Below are 16,328 nucleotides of genomic sequence, written 5' to 3'. Positions count from 1 at the left end.
TCCTGAACCCCTTTGAATCGTACGCTTTATTTTATATTGTCTTTCTGTGTTCTACCTACCAAAATGAATCATTTCACGCTTTTCTGCATTTAATTTCATCTGCAGTGTTTCCGCCCATTCCACCAGCCTCTCTGCACCCCCTTGAAGTACACATGGACTGTAGAAGCTGAAGAAGGTTTCTCATTACTACCTGTTCAAGGGCAATTAGGACTGGGCAATAAATGCTGGCCTTGCCAGAGATGCTCACATCTCGAAAACAAACTTAAAAAAAAGCTATCACTTTCCTCCTCACAAACTTTGTGTCATCTGCATATTTTGAAATTGTACCCTGTACACCCAAGTCTTGGCTATTAATATATATCAGAAAAGCAGTGGTCCTAGTACCGACCCCTGGGGAACCCCACTATAAACCTTCCTGCAGCTTAAAAATCAACTGTTCACCGCTACTCCCAGTTTCCTGTCACTCAGGAAACTTTGTAATCAGGCTGCCACTGTCCCTTTTATTCCATGGGCTTCAATTTTGCTGACCAACCTCACTGTGAATTAGTTGCTAAAAGTTAAGTTTTGCTGTTGCATCACAACACCATAACTGCACACAAGGATTCATTTGGTATTCTGACAATTAGGATCAGGGCATCATTGTGTATGGATACTTCAGTCACTTTGGTATTTGGTTTGAATTCATTTTAACACTTGAAGGAGAAAGGAATAGGAGGTCCTACTGATAAGATGAAATGTAGTGGAGTGGGTGGGTGATCACATAAACACCAGCAGAGACCAGTTGGGCTGAATGGCCTGTTTCTGAGGTGTATATTCCATATAATTCTGAGTGTGAGATTGGATGTTAACTTTTTAAATATTTTTGGGAATATGGTGGTATTCTGTAAAGGTGTGTGTGTGTGTCCATGGGTAATTAAACTGGGGGAAGGTTCATAGAGACAACTTGTCTATGGGAACTGAGAGATGGAAGGTATAGGTACTAGATCATGCATTTGTAATGAGAGGCTATGGTGAAGTTGAATGTACGATAAATAAATATAATATAAATAAACAAATGCCAGCATTTATTGCCCAATCCTAATTGCCCTTGAACAGGTGGTAATGAGAAACCTTCTTGAGCTGCTACAGTTCATGTGTCTTTCAACGGGGTGTTGAATGTATGAGTAAATAGGTTGGGTCTTAAAATTTGCTTTGGTGATAGCTAAGGACTTGACTTTTCAGCTGTTAAATTTTGAAGGGTAGTTTAGAGATGACAAGGGAGTTTTACAATTTACAAAGGTTTCATAGGTAAATAAGGGAAGGTTATTAAATTTTATTCGACCCAAAAGTGGAGGCAATAGGAAGAAATGAAAGATTTTTATATTTTGGAAACATTGAGTTCAAAGAGGTGCTTAGGACAATGGAGTCCAAGATGAAAGGGAAAATAGCTATTTAAAGCAAGATGTTGAGTTGAGTTGGGTTAGCTGTGTGCTGAGAAAATTTATGAATATGAAGCAAACGTCCAGTTTCAAGCTAGAAAAGTCTTTGTTTTCCGAGAGCAGTCTGTTTCTGAACCTTCCATTTGGATTTCCACAGCAGAGTGGAAGAGAATGAGAAGTTGTGTGGTTACTTTACTTGGGTAATATTATTGGATTTTTATGATGAAAAATCTATAAGGGAGCTGTTGCCAAGTGGCTTACTTGTGTGTTCTGACCAAGTGGGTTTTTTTGGGGGAATGTTTTGTAACACTGTTTTAACTGTGTACTTATAATCTTGTGTGCTTGGGTTTTCTTTTTCTTGTGAATAAATCTTTTAATTTTAAAATCCTAAAAGTGTTCTGGGAATTTATGCTTCTGGGATCAGTAGTTTTCCCCTCATTTTCAAAATAGAAAAAAAAAGGTTATGATCAGTAAGACAAGTTCTCAGAGTTCTAGACTCTCTAGCCAGAGGAAAACACCTCTCAGCATCTACCTTGTCAATACCTTTTAATAATCTTACATATTTCAACGTGATCAGCTCTCGTTCTTTCCAACTCCAGAGAATATTAATATCCTGAGGGTTACTATTGACCAGAAACTGAACTGGACCAGCAATATAAATACTGTGGCTACAAGAGCAGGTCAGAGACTAGGAATCCTGCGGCGAGTAACTCACTTCCTAATTCCCCAAAGCCTGTGTACCTTCTACTAGACACAGGTCAGGAGTGTGATGGAATACTTTCCATTTGCCTGGATGAGTGCAGCTCCAATAACATTCAAGAAGCTCGACACTATTGAGGACAAAGGAGCCTGCTTGATTGGCACTCCATCCACAAACATTCACTCCCTCCCTTACCGGCACACAGTGTCAGCAATGTGTACCATATACAAGATGCACTGATTCCTCAGACAGCATCTTCCAAACCCATGACTGCTACCATTTGGAAGGACAAGAGCAGCAGACACATGGGAACACCAACATGGGCCAACCCCCTCATCCCAGGAACTGTGTTGGCCATGGCTGTGAGGTATCATCTTTATCTCTGAGCCAGAAGGCTGTGGGTTTAATCCTCATTCCAAAGAATAATCTAAGCTGAGTAGCTAGGGCTTCAGTGCAGTACTGAGGGAGAGATGCATTGTTGGAAAATTCTGTTGTTTGGATGAAACGTTACACTGAGGACTTGACAAGGAGTACTTTGGGGACATCCTGTGGTTGTTAAAACTGTTTTATAAATGCATACTTCATTTTTGTTTCTTTCTTAAACAGTTCTGGGTTGTTTGTGCTTTGCATTTTAAATACTGTCTATCTCCCATTTTTAAATGTAAGGTTATTCTAGAGCAGAATATTCATATTCTATATGTCAATGTCTTATCAATTACATTGTTAAGGTTTGTGAATATCAATTACATTGTTAAGGGAGACAGGCGATGGGTATTTGAACACATATAAATAGGGGAGAATGACATTTTAATTTAATTAAATAAATTTGCTTTTGAAAGTTTTATTTTTGTTACAGTGTCCCTTTAAGGGGCTACCACTTTGTTAGTTTATTTATTAGTTTATTGTTTATTTAAAAGAGCATTTGAATACGGGATAGCTGGGACACTAGGCGAGGAGTGTTGACACTGAATAAAGTCAATAAACTCTCTCAGCAAGGAAAGGCCCTGTGTCTTAGTTTTGACTTCACCAACTGACTTGGATCCAGTTAACACAGTGTGGGAGCAGCCATGTGAAACTTAGGCACATGGTGTGGTTTGCTACTTTTGAAAGTGTTGTTAGAAAACGGTATCACACTCCCCAAGATACAGCACACATGTTGTGAAAATGGGTGACAAAATAATTTGCATAGACACCCAGCTGTATGCATCTCCATGATGTATGATGGTAGCTTACGATTACCATAAGTAATTCATACATATGAACATACATTTGAAGTAGGAGCAGGAGTAGGCCATTCGGCCTCTGGAGCCTGCTCCGCCATTCAATAAGATCATGGCTGATCTAATTGCGGCCTCAAGTCCACATTCCCGCCTACCCCTGATAACCTTTGACTTCCTAGTTAGTCAAGAATCTATCTACCTCTGCCTTAAAACTATGCAATGACCCTGCCTCCATCACGCTCTGGGGAAGAGGGTTCCAAAGACTCACAACCTTCTGAGAGAAAAGAATTCTCCTCATCTCCGATGGAGTACCCTTATTTTTAAACTGTGCCCCCTAGTTCTAGTCTCTCCCACAAAGGAAAACAAATTTTCGGAATGCACCCTGTCAAGTCCCCTCAGGATCTTATACGTTTCAATAAGATCAGCTCTCATTCTTCTAAACTCCAATGGATACAGGCCCAGCCTGTCCAACCTTTCCTTATAAGGTAGCTGTCCACCCCTCATCCCAGGAATCGGTTGAGTGAACCTTCTCTGAACTGCTTCTAATGCATTTATATTCTTTCTTAAATAAAGAGACCAAAACTGTACAGAGTACTCCAGATATGGTCTCACCAACACCCTGTACAACTGCAGCAAAACATCCCTAATTTTATATTCCATTCCCCTTGCAATACATGGCAACATTCCATTTGCCTCCCCAATCACTTGCTGTAACTGCATACCAACTTTTGCTGATTCATGTACCAGGACACCCAGACCCCTCTGCACCTCAGAGTTCTGCAATCTCTCTCCATTTAAATAATATGCTACTTTTCTATTCTTCCTGCCAAAGTGAACAATTTCAAATGTTCCCACATTACACTCCAGCTGCTAATTTTTTTGCCCACTCACATAACCTGTCCATATCCTTTCTCAGATTCCTTATGTTCTCTTCACAACTTACTTTCCTGCCTATCTTTTTATCATCAAATTTAGCAACCATACATTTGTCCCTTCATCCAAGTCATTGATATAAATTGTAAATAGTTGAGACCCCAACACTAATCCCTGTGGCACAACATTTGTTATATCTTGCCAACCTGAAAGTGACCCATTTATGCCTACTTTCTGTTTCCAATAGCTAACCAATCTTCTATCCTTGCTAATACATTACCCCCCACACATGAGCTCTTAATACATAGGACTACGTAGGCTTAAAGTGTAACAGAGATTAATATCCAACTATATATGATTTCAAAATGCCCCACTTGACTCGTGGTGTATATAGTGAAGCTATCTCTGCTCAACTCAATCTGCTTGGCTAGCTGTGTTTGATTCCCTGGAGCAGAGTTTGTTTTATGTTAACTATTCAGCCTGGTTTGACCATTACATGCTGCGGCATTCTTTTCAGTTTCTATGTTCTCTGAAAGTAAGGTTTTTGGGAAAGTAAAATGGTGATTTTGTAATCTTTGTGAAATTGCTTTGAAACAATGAATGGCATCAATAATTTGTGCTGAGGTGCTGAAGCTGACCAGCTTACAAATGGGGAAGTCTAGAACCTGTGAATTTGTAAAGGAAATGAATGGGAGAGGGCAAAGTTTCTGCAAAATCTATTTGGAATAATTTCTCGTTGAACACATGTACCCATCCTCCCCACCCTCACCTCCAACAAGAAGCTCAAGGACTTCTTTGTCATCAAGACTAGTTGGCAACTTTCGGTTGCCTCAGCTGCGTGCTCCCTTCCCAGGGCTGGCACCAGGGTATTTGCCACTCCAAGCAAACCTTCAGCCTGGCATCGCACCCCATAATTAACTTTTGAAAATGAATACAGTAAGATGATCCCACTTTCACTCAACCACTAAAACTTGTCAAACTCAGGGAAATTGTTATCTGGGACCTACCTTCAGCCTTTGCTCTGGTCTCAGCCTCCCAAGTCCCATCCCACTGCTCGGCTTCTGCAGTACCATGTTCCCTCAGCCAGACTTAGATTCCCACGCTCCCCTCCCACACCTCTCACGAGACCTCAGCCCACATCACGAGATCATCACCCAGATGGGGCAAGGAAGGGGAAGCAATTGGATGGTCAGCGAGCACATGCACATGGAGGGAAACAATCGGGAGACTATGGGTACGTGCAGGGGTGGGCAAGGCTGGGAAAGAGCTGCTCGCTGCTGTTGCCTGTTAGAAAATTCCAGAGGGACAGGGAGGAACGGAGGAGGGACTGAACTGAAACGGAATAGTGCCCTGCTCCCGAGCACTCAGTTAAGTTGCTCAAGCTCATAATAAAGTCATATTGATAGCATTTTTAAAGTTTGAAAATTCAGGGTTTTGTCACCTAGATTGTCTAGTGGCTGGGCCAGCCCTGTCACTTCCCCTTAGCCACCAATCCGCCTTCCCCCAAGGTTTTACCCTGCACAGGCCCCAAATACGGATCTTTCTCTAGTTTCTTTCCTGGCTTCTCTTGTGCCCCTCTGAGCTCATCTTGTCCCTGATACCCACCTCCTGCTGTCTTGACCCTATTGCCATTCAACAACTTCCCTTCCTGGTCCCCATGCTATCTCCCACTGTAAATGATGCTTCTCCTCAGGTGTTATCCCCTCCCTTTTAAAAACCACCACTTGCACTCCTCAGCTCATCCCTTCCTGATATTTCTGTCCTTGCACATTACCGTATTGTAAAGAAAAGAAAGTGTAAGGGAAAAGGGGCTGCTACTTATAGATATAAAACACAATCTTTCCAATTGAAGCAAGTCACATTAATGCTTATCAATGAGGGATATATTTTGCAAACAAGTATGTGCCTAACAGAAATGGGCTGTACCCTTTGAAATCAACCTGCTAGTGACTTCCAGTTAATCAGCGCCTCAATTTTAAAATTCTCAACCTGGTTTTCAAATCCCTCCATGGCCTCGTCCCTCCCAATCTCTATAACATCCTCCAGCCCCCCAACCCTCGGAGATCTCCTAACATCTTCCAATTCAGCCTCTTAAGCACCTTGATTTTAACCACTCTACAATTGGCAGCCGGGCCTTGAGCTGCCTGGACCCTAAGCTCTAGAATTCCCTCCTTAAACCTCCCGCCTCTCTACCTCACCTCCCTCATATCAGACACTTCTTAAAAACCTACCTTTTTGACCAAACTTTTGGTCATCTAAACTAAAATCACCTCGCATGCCTCAGTATAAGTTTTGCTCTCTAATGCTGCCATGGGTCCTTTACTACATTAAAGCAAGTTGTTGTTGACTCTGTATCATAGAATCCTGGTAAAAATGGGTCAGATTTTCCACACGTGATCTACACCATAATCTGTTGTTCTACAATCACCTACATCTGACATGTCAGTAAACACGATGGATTTCACACACAGGAATCCAGCGCCTCTCTCTGCTGAGATAGGAGTACTGCTGCATTTAGCTTCAATCCCCCTTGCACAACACACATAAATAAACACTGAGCCTATGAACAAAAAAAAACACACGAATATTTCAAGCAAGATGCCAGAAGCAAATGGCATTTGAGTACTTCCACGTTATGAAATCTGCAAAGGCTGATAGTGTTTTAGCAATGTTGCCATTTATAGAGAAGCCCAGAAGTTTGAGGTTTCGAATGAAAAAAATGCTGAAACCTGCATCCGCCTTGCAGTGCAGTACAGATGCTCTGCTCCCTCATGCCTGACCTGACCTGAGCAGCAATGTTAGGACTGATTCCACTCTGGGCGCTGGTTTATGTTAAGGAGATGGGGCCAGGAGTGGGGCTCTCTCTTTTATGGGTTTACAGGGATTTGTCTTCAGGAAATCTCAATTTGGAAAGGGAGGCGGAAAACGATGGCGTGTGGGAGCCTTATTATTATATCACTTCAAGCATGAGCTGCGATAGTTCCTTTTTAGAACCTATCAGTTTCGGACATTTTAAAGTTGAGTTTGAACTCTGCTCCGAGTGGACAGAGATCAGCCGAGTTTCTTCCAAACTTTCCTTTCAACTCCACTCAGGTTGAATTAAAATATGCAAATTTCAGCGGTGAAAATATGGTTTTTGTTCTGACCAGGAGAGAGAGAGGGAGAGACATGATACTGTTAACACACCAAAAATAAGTTCATCTGTTTGCTCTTGGGGTTTTGTCTGTCTCAATCCTGGCCCTACAATCCCCGCCTCTGTAAAGTCTTCATTGGTTAGCAGGATTCGTGAGCTGACCTGTCCATGGTCAGAGGAACTGTCGATCCTGGGACCCTAAAACAATCCCAATTCCCATTTCCCAGCTGCCGCACATTTAAAAAAAAAAGTTGATCCAACACTTTTTTTGGGGGGCGGAAAATATTCTACGTGTCTGGTCTTGAAACTTGTGCAACTGCAGCTTTGAAAGTGTGAAACAAGAAGACAGAGGATGAAAAGGATCAAAGAATGCACCTTTCCTTCTCAGCCTCATGCTGTGGCCGAGCATCGCAGAGATCACCTGGGATCAACTAGAACAGTCACTGGGATGAACCCGAGAGTTTGAGGAGGGGCGCGCTGGATGAGTAACTCTGCAATTTGATTGATGAGACCGACAAATCACTTTCAATATCACATCCTCTCTGGACCCGCCCATTCTTTATGGAGAGGGAGAGGTTTCTGTAAACCGTTAATTATAATCAGCGAAAGGCAGTAAAGTTAACAAAAAAAAAAGACCCACAGCTACCAAACCACTTCCGTGCCATTAATGTACAGGTTTCAATTTTCTCTACATGTTATTTACAGATCACAACAAATGAATCTAAGATGCCAAATTAGGTCATTTTGAATAGCTCTTTGTTACGTTGCATTCAAATGAGCTGTGGTGTACAGTCCATTCCTCTCCCGACCCCTGAGACGCTGCTGCTACTGACTGGGATGGGGTCTGCTCGGTAGTTGTGGATCTGCTCGGGTCCTGTGGAATGGAGTTCTCGGAACTGATCGAAACTTCCAAAGTTGACCATGTCCTGCTCTCTCGCCCATTCCTGCAGCCGGTGAAAGGTACCCTGTGCATTACGAGCCACCATCTGCTGTTCGCCTCCAGAGCTGCAGACAAAGAGGAGCTCTGGCTATTGATCAGGAATATAGATGCCATCGAGAAGAGGTCAGTTTATTAGAACTGCTGTCTCGCTGATGTCAAACGGAGTTGTACCAATAGTCACTGAAATACCACATCTAAAATAATGTCCGGGATTTAAAAAATCCTCCCGCATGTTACTTCATCTCATTTCTAAAATAGGAGGAAACTCAACGTAAAGTTTAAACTGTTCACGATACTAATAGGAAGCTGTCAGAAAACATGCCTCGTGCTATTCAACAAGTTTATTTTAACTGAATAGGAAATGCATCACTCAGGCTTCCTGGAGTGCACAGTGTGTTACTTTGAAGATATTTCTGTTGCTTGTTTTTATAGGATTTGCAAATATCTCAAGGGATTTTTGTATTTTAGAAATTTGCATGTGGAGTTTGGTAGAACTGGAACATGGCCAGAAGCTACAAACTATCTCCAAAAGTCCAGATGTTAACATAAACCACTGGGAGAGTTTATAAATGTGATCTGAACCACAACAGTGATATAACCTGGAACATGCTGTCAGATCTTTTGATGGAATTGTGTACACTCTGTCTATTTGTTCCCATAGGCTACTTTCCTCCAGTTTGATGCTTTCCCCATTAGAATGCTTATTTTTATTTAGTTATTTCCTATTTTTGCTCTGGTCCCCATCCAGTAGGGAGGCGGTGGCATAATTGTTGCTGGACTAGTAATCCAGAGATCTAGGGTAATGCTCTGGGGACCAGGGTTCGAATCCTGCCACGGCAGATGGTGGAATTTGGATTCAATAAAAATCTGGAATTTAGAAGTCTAATATGACTCGACCCATGGACTTTGAAACTCAGCTTTAGTTGTATCAAACCACTACAAAGCCCCAAAAAGGAATGAAACCAATCTAGCACCAACCAAGGCACCGGAAATGACAATGGCAAGCTCAGCCCTGGTGACCTGACCTGGCAAAGTCCTCCTTGCATGGGAGACCTGGTCAAACTGGCATCAGGGCAAACATGGGCAAGGAAACCTCCTGCTGATTACCCTCCCTCAGCTGATGAATCAGTGCCCCCTCTGTGTTGAACACCACTGAGGGTGACAAGGGGGGACTTTAATGTCCATCACCAAGAGTGACTTGGTAGGACCATGGCTGGCTGGGTCCTAAAGGAAATAGCTGCTAGACTGAGTGAGAGAACCAACAAGAAGGAAAAACATACTTGACCTCATCGTCACCAACCTGCCTGCCGCAGATGCATCTGTCCATGACAGTATCGGTAGGAGTGACCACCGCACAGTTGTTCTGGAGATGACGTCCTGCCTTCATAGTGAGGATACCCTCCATCCTGTTGAGTGGCACTACCACCATGCTAAATGGGATAGATTTTGAACAGATTTGGCAACTCAAGGCTGGGCATCCATGAGGCGCTGTGGTACTCAAACATAATCTGTAACCTCATGGCTTGGCATATCCCCCACTCTACCATTACTATCAAGCCAAGGGATCAACCCTGGTTCAATCAAGAGGGCATGCCAGCAGCAGCACCAGGCATATCTAAAAATGAGGTGTCAACCTGGTGAGGCTACAATACAGGACTACTTGCGTGCCAAACAGCATAAGCAGCAAGTGACATACAGAGCTAATGGATCAGATCTAAACTCTACAGTCCTGCCACATCCAGTCGTGAATGGTGGTTGCCAATTAAACAACTCACTGGAGGAGGAGGCTCCACAAATGTCTCCATCCTCAATAATGGGAGAGCCAGCACATCAGTGCAAAAGATAAGGCTGAAGCATTTGCAACAATCTTCAGCCAGAAGTGCCGATTGGATGATCCATCTAGGCTTCCTCCGGAGGTCCTCAGCATCACAGATGCCAGACTTCAGCCAATTCGATTCATTCCACGTGATATCAAATAATGGCTGAAGGTACTGGAGAGTGCAAAGGCTATGGGCTCTGACAATATTCCAGCAATAGTACTGAAGACGTGTGCTCCAGAACTTGTCGTGCCCCTAGACAAGCTGTTCCAGTACAACTACAACACTGGCATCTACCCGGCAATGTGGAAAATTGCCCAGGTATGTCCTGTCCACAAAAAGCAGGACAAATCCAACCCGGCCAATTGCCGTCCCATCAGTCTACTCTCCATCATCAGTAAAGTAATGGAAGGGGTTATCAACAGTGCTATCAAGTGGCACTTGCTTAGCAATAACCTGCTCACTGATGCTCAGTTTGGGTTCTGCCAGGGCCACTCAGCTTCTGGTCTCATTACAGCCTTGGTTCAAATATGGACAAAGGAGCTGAACTCCAAAGGCGAGGTGAGAGTGACTAGTCTTGACATCAAAGCTGCATTTTACCAAGGGCAGAATTTTGCGCTTGGTGGGCGAGCGGGCCCCACCGGCTTGGCGACGGGCTGCCGAAATGGGGCCCGCCGCCATTTTGAGTGGGCGGGCCAATTAAGGCCCGCCCAGCGGCCTGCCCGATGGGAAGTGCTATGCGCATCCTGTGCAGGGGGTGGGGAGGGAATCCCCAGCTGTCAAAGTGCGCTCTTTCACGCATGCACGTGAAAGAGCGCACTTCTCCCTGAGGCAGTCCTGCCTCAGGGAGAATACTGGCAGTGTCAAAAACATTAAAAATAGAAACATTAAAAAACTATTAACATGTCCCCCTCATGTGACAATGTCACACAAGATGGGACATGTTAATAAGAAACACATAAAGATTATTAAATTTTTCAAAAACGGACATGAAACTTCATCCCGCCAGTGGATGAAGTTTCATCAATAAGCTGGAGCCCGCTGGGGCTCCTGGCCTGCCCACCAGCCTTAAGCTTGGACGGGCAGGGTCTTTAACAAGGGTAATTAGCCTGTCAATGGCCTTAATTGGCCATTGACAGGTTGGCGGGTGGACAGCTGATTTTGCTGTCCGCCCGCCTTCCTGAAGATCTAAATGGACCGGGATGATGTCGGGGGATCCTCCTGATGTCATCCTGCGTCACTTTCCCCTCGGCGAGCGGGCCCCGCCCCCAAATCGCCGAGGGGAAAATTGAGTTCCAAGTGTGGCATTGAGGATCCCTAGCAAAATTGAAGTCAATGGGAATCAAGGAGAAAACTCTCCACTGGTTGGAATCATACCTAACACAAATGAAGATGGTTGTAGTTGTTGGAGGTCTGTCATCTTAGCTCCAGGACATCACTGCAGGAATTTCCCAGGGTAATGTCCTTAACCCAACCATCCTCAACTGCTTCATCAATGACCTTCCTTCCATCATAAGGTCAGAAGTGGGGATGTTCGCTGATGATTGCACAATGTTCAGCACCATTCGCGACTCCTCAGATACTGAAGCAGTCCATGTCCAAATGCAGCAAGACCTGGGAAATATCCATGCTTGGGCTGACAAGTGGCAAGTAACATTTGTGCCTCACAAGTGCCAGGCAATGACCATCTTCAACAAGAGAGAATCTAACCATCTCCCCTTGACTTTAAATGGCATTACCATCACTGAATCCCCCACTATCAACATCCTGGGGGTTACCATTGTCCAGAAACTGAACTGGACTAGCCATGTAAATACTTTGGCTACAAGAGCAGATCAGAGGCTAGGAATCCTGCAACAAGTAACTCACCTCCTGACTCCCCAGATCCTGTCCACCATCTACAAAGCACAAATCAGGAGTGTGATGGAATACTCCCCACTTGTCTGGATGAGTGCAGATCCCAAAACACTCAAGAAGCTTGACACCATCCAGGACAAAGTAGCCGCTTGATTGGCACCACATCACAAACATTCAGTCCCTCCACCACTGACGCAGAATGGCAGAAGTGTGTACCATCTACAAGATGCACTGTGGGAATTTGCCAAGGCTCCTTAGATAGCATCTTCCAAACCCATGACCACTACGATCTAGAAGGACAAGGGCAGCAGATACATGGGAACACCACCACCTGGAAGTTCACCTCCAAGGCACATACCATTCTGACTTGGAAATATATCACCGTTCCTTCACTGTCACTGGGCCAAAATCCTGGAACTATTCCTGTGTCTACACCACATGGACTGCAGCGGTTCAAGAAGGCAGCTCACCGCCGCCTTCTTAAGGGCAACTAGGAATGGGCAATAAATGCTGGCCCAGCATGAATGAATTAAAAAAAGCAACATCACCGTGCAGTCAGCCACTGCAGACACATTTCATTTGGAAGGCCAGCTTCGTTGTATAACTTCACATAATCTTATCGGAAGAAGTAGTTTGCAATGAGTTTATACCAAAAAAAAAATACCAAAATAAAAACCAAATGGATGTCCTTCTCACATGAGAGTAAAGCTTTCTACAGAAAAATAATATGCTTTATTTAACTTGGTTGATGTGCATAGATGAAGGTATTACATAACATTTCGAATAAATGTATAAGTTGTAGAAAGTAAAATTGCAGGGAACTACTGAAAATGTTCAAAACTAATAACAGTTAAAAAAATCAGTAAAGTGTGCGAAGATTGAAATCTAAAAACTTGCTTGATTCACAGAAACTAGTGTGGAGTTTCTGATATTTAATTTACAATCTGGTATCACCCCTGGTGTTGTTGTGCAATAACTGATTTCATTTCTTGCTGTTTAGAAAGTGATGTGAAGCCTGAGCACCAGTGCTTTGTTATGCTCAGCACTAGTGCAGATAAGTCCAGAGCAGACCAGCTTGGCAAGACCCAGGCCCCATACGTTTCATACACCCCCTTGGACAGGCATAGTTTTGCCAGTCAGTAAATTGGTGCTTTGTAACATAAACATCATTTAAACATGGCCTGATTATGCAACCCACTTCCCCAAATCAGGGGAAACAGTGTCAGAGCACAGTCTGTCTGTGTTAATTGTTGTATATCTGACAGTAGTGGTACCAAAATTAGAAAAGAAAATATCAAGGCCAAACTATATAGATTCTATATTTTTAACTGCATCAGTCCTCTCTAGATATCTGTATAATATTTTACAATAATTCATTAGATCGCAGTTCTATGAATTTTTGGAGTTAATCGCTTCTTATCTGCATCGGGATCCTCAATCGTTTTGCTTCTGAACCTTGTTATAGAAATTCCATAGATGCCTGTAACACAACACAACACAAATACCTTACCAAATGTTCTTATACAATTAAACATATTTATTATTGTTGTTCAACTTAATGTGAAATTTGTGAGTGTACAATGTTCACTATTGGTGGGGCTTTGTCTGCAATCTCACACCAACACCCACAGCTATTTTCCATTTGGCACGGGCTGGAGATTGTCTGTCTACTCCTCTCCGAGGAGGATTACCTTTGCAAACAACCCAGGGTCAGACCCGGGTACATCTCTGACATTAACTGGCTGTAAGTTAACAGTATTTTTGCCCAGAGTTTAGTTTGCACAAGCCTGAGGATTCCAACAATCATTTGTATTTTCATATGTGCTGTACAGAGGGCGTGCAGAGGCTCAGAGCCTGATGCCTTTGGCCGCTCCTGTCACTGCTACCCCCCCCCACCCCCCCCAAGGCTCCAAACACCATGGCATGGTTTATTTTATTTTGATATTCTCTCTCTCTCTCTCTCTCTCTTTCTCTGTCTGTCTGTCTGTCTCTCTCTTTGTCTCTGTCTCTCTCCCTCTCTCAATCTGTCTCTCTTTCTCTCTCTCTCTGTCTGTATGCCTGTTTCTCTCTGTCTCTCTCTCACACTCTCTCTCTCTGTCTCTCTCTCTTACACGCTCTCTCTCTGTCTCTCTCACATTCTCTCTCTGTCTCTATCTCTCACACTCTCTCTCTCTCTGTCTCTCTCTCTCACACTCTCTCTGTCTCCCTCTCTCACACACACTCTGCCTGTCTCTCTCCCTCTAACTCTGCCTCTCTCTCTGTCTGTCTCACTCTATCCCTGTCTCTCTCTCACACACACTCTCTCTCCCTCTAATTCTGTCTCTATCTCTGTCTCTCTCACACACTCTGTGTGTGTCTCTCTCTCTCTCTGCCTGTCTCTCTCTCACACACTCTGTTTCTCTCTCTCTCTCTCTCACTCTCTGTTGCTTTGTTTGCTGCAGTTTAGATTAAACTGGAGTTAGGCCATCCTGACCCAGATGCTGGAAACACCCACGGTTGCTTTTGGAGGACCCCTTGAAACCTTTTCATGGACATCCAGGAGGCCATTGACCCCTGATTGCTGTGATAGACCCCTCCCCTTTCCATCATTGCACTCTACTACAATCCAATTAAGATGCTATTTGCACAAATTTAACTGATTTATTCCCCTATGTGTCTTACTTTATCTTTTTGTCGTAAATTCATTTCTGTTGCATGTTGGGTTTGTCAGTTCCCAGCACTTCACATCTTGCCGGATCATGTTTCATATGAAAACAAATCATCTGTATTTAAACACTCAGTGAGTTCAGTGTGATGAGGAATTGTGTTGCCTGAAATGAAATAAAAAAAAAACAAAATCACAAGTAAGTTAAGTTCAATCTTTTGTAGTGTAAATTAGAAGGTATATAAAAGGACTGGTGCAAAAAATTCTATTTATGGTTATAATATTGTCCTGATCTAAAACAAATCCTGGTTTGTAATGGTTTTGTTTAATGTGAGTTGTGTAAACTATCCGCTAATGTATTTCAATGTGACAGTGTAGGTACAGAAGAGCATGATTTTAATTTCTGTAGTTATGGGTCAGTCCAACATTCTAACAAGGGGAAAACAGCTTTCAACTGGGACCTGACAAACTTTTCAGTGTGTGTGTTCTTTATTCATTGTTTTTGTCTGAATTTGGCTTAGCTGTTGCTTTCCCAGGGAATGTGTTGCAGACACAAACATGGTCAGCACCAAACAATCTAACTGATGGTGGAAGAATAAATGATTCTTCTTGACTCAAAATGGCTGGCCTGCTATCTTCCACCTTCCATAAACTTTAGCATATCCAAAACCCTGCTCCTCATTCCTAACCCATATGAGGGCCCACTCGCCCCCAAATACTTTTCTGGTCTCCCAAAAGATAAAACTTTCATCTTCATGTCTAATTTCCTTCGTGGCTTCATTGCCTACCTTTGTAATTTTATCTGGATCAACACCTCCCTCAGAACTCTGCTTTCCTCCATCTCTTGCCTCTGGTGAAAGGGTGGACAGAATGTCCGGTTTTGTACCAGACAGTCTCATTTTTAGCCAGTCTGGCCACTGTCCGATATTGGATGGCTTCACATCCATCATTTTGACCCTTTGTCCATTTGCTTTAGTAAGGCATCGACAGGGGTCTGTGCTTGATCCATGACCCATCTGCAGCAACCTCAAATTAACAGGGATGCAAAAAACAGGTTTATTTTCACAATTATTTCTCATCTCCCTGCCTGGTTGTCTCTCCAACAGTGCAGAATATCCTAATGCAATGATGTCACTGTTTATATGTTGACATCGCCCTCATGCATGATGACATCATCCCATGCATTGTGGCAGTGCCCAATTTAGGTGGTCTCCATTGCTGAGCACCATTCTCTGGTGCCTCCCCTCCTTCCACTGCCCCTCCATTGGCTGTGCCTTCAGCCATCTACACCCTAAGTTTCTGGCTCTGAAGTTATGAAGAACAGTCATCGGACTCGAACCATTAACTCTGTTTCTCCCTCCACAGAAGCTGTCAGTCCTGCTGAGCTTTTCCAGCATTTTCTGTTTTTATTTCAGATTTCCAGCATCTGCAGTATTTTGCTTTCACCCTAAGTTCTGGAATTCTTTCCCAGCCCCATTCTGCCTCTCCACCTTTATCTTCACCTTTAAGACTTTCCTTGAAATCCATCTCTTTGGCCAAAACTTTCTGGCCGCCTCTCCTGATGTCTCCTTCTTTAGCTTGTTGTCTATTTTTGCCATATCATGCTTCTGTGGGGTTCCATGGGACTTCTTTTTACATTAAAGGTGCTATATAAATGCATGTTGCTGTTATTGTTGATGTTGTTGACTGAAACTGGATTCCTCAGTTTGTGGAAAAAGCATCTCAC

The 16,328-nt window shown here is 43.4% G+C and overlaps 1 protein-coding gene across 2 annotated transcripts in view; it reads left to right on the top strand.

Annotated features, from left to right (window-relative positions):
• Positions 1-7,961: 7,961 nt before the first annotated feature.
• LOC144696146 (myotubularin-related protein 9-like) overlaps positions 7,962-16,328 on the top strand; it is a 51,000-nt gene continuing 42,633 nt past the window's right edge. The window contains exon 1 of one of the 2 annotated variants that reach the window (XM_078567492.1): positions 7,962-8,407. In XM_078567492.1, coding sequence (XP_078423618.1) covers positions 8,226-8,407 — 182 coding nt within the window. In that variant the 5' untranslated portion in view covers positions 7,962-8,225. The remainder of the gene's footprint in view (positions 8,408-16,328) is intronic. The other variant, XM_078567493.1, reaches the window with a different exon arrangement.

The sequence above is a fragment of the Cetorhinus maximus genome, chromosome 21 (genome assembly GCF_964194155.1).
Source record: "Cetorhinus maximus chromosome 21, sCetMax3.hap1.1, whole genome shotgun sequence".
Taxonomy (NCBI): Eukaryota; Metazoa; Chordata; class Chondrichthyes; order Lamniformes; family Cetorhinidae; genus Cetorhinus; species Cetorhinus maximus.
The sequence above is the reverse complement of the archived record's forward strand: the minus strand, read 5'-3'. Positions and strand labels throughout refer to the sequence as shown.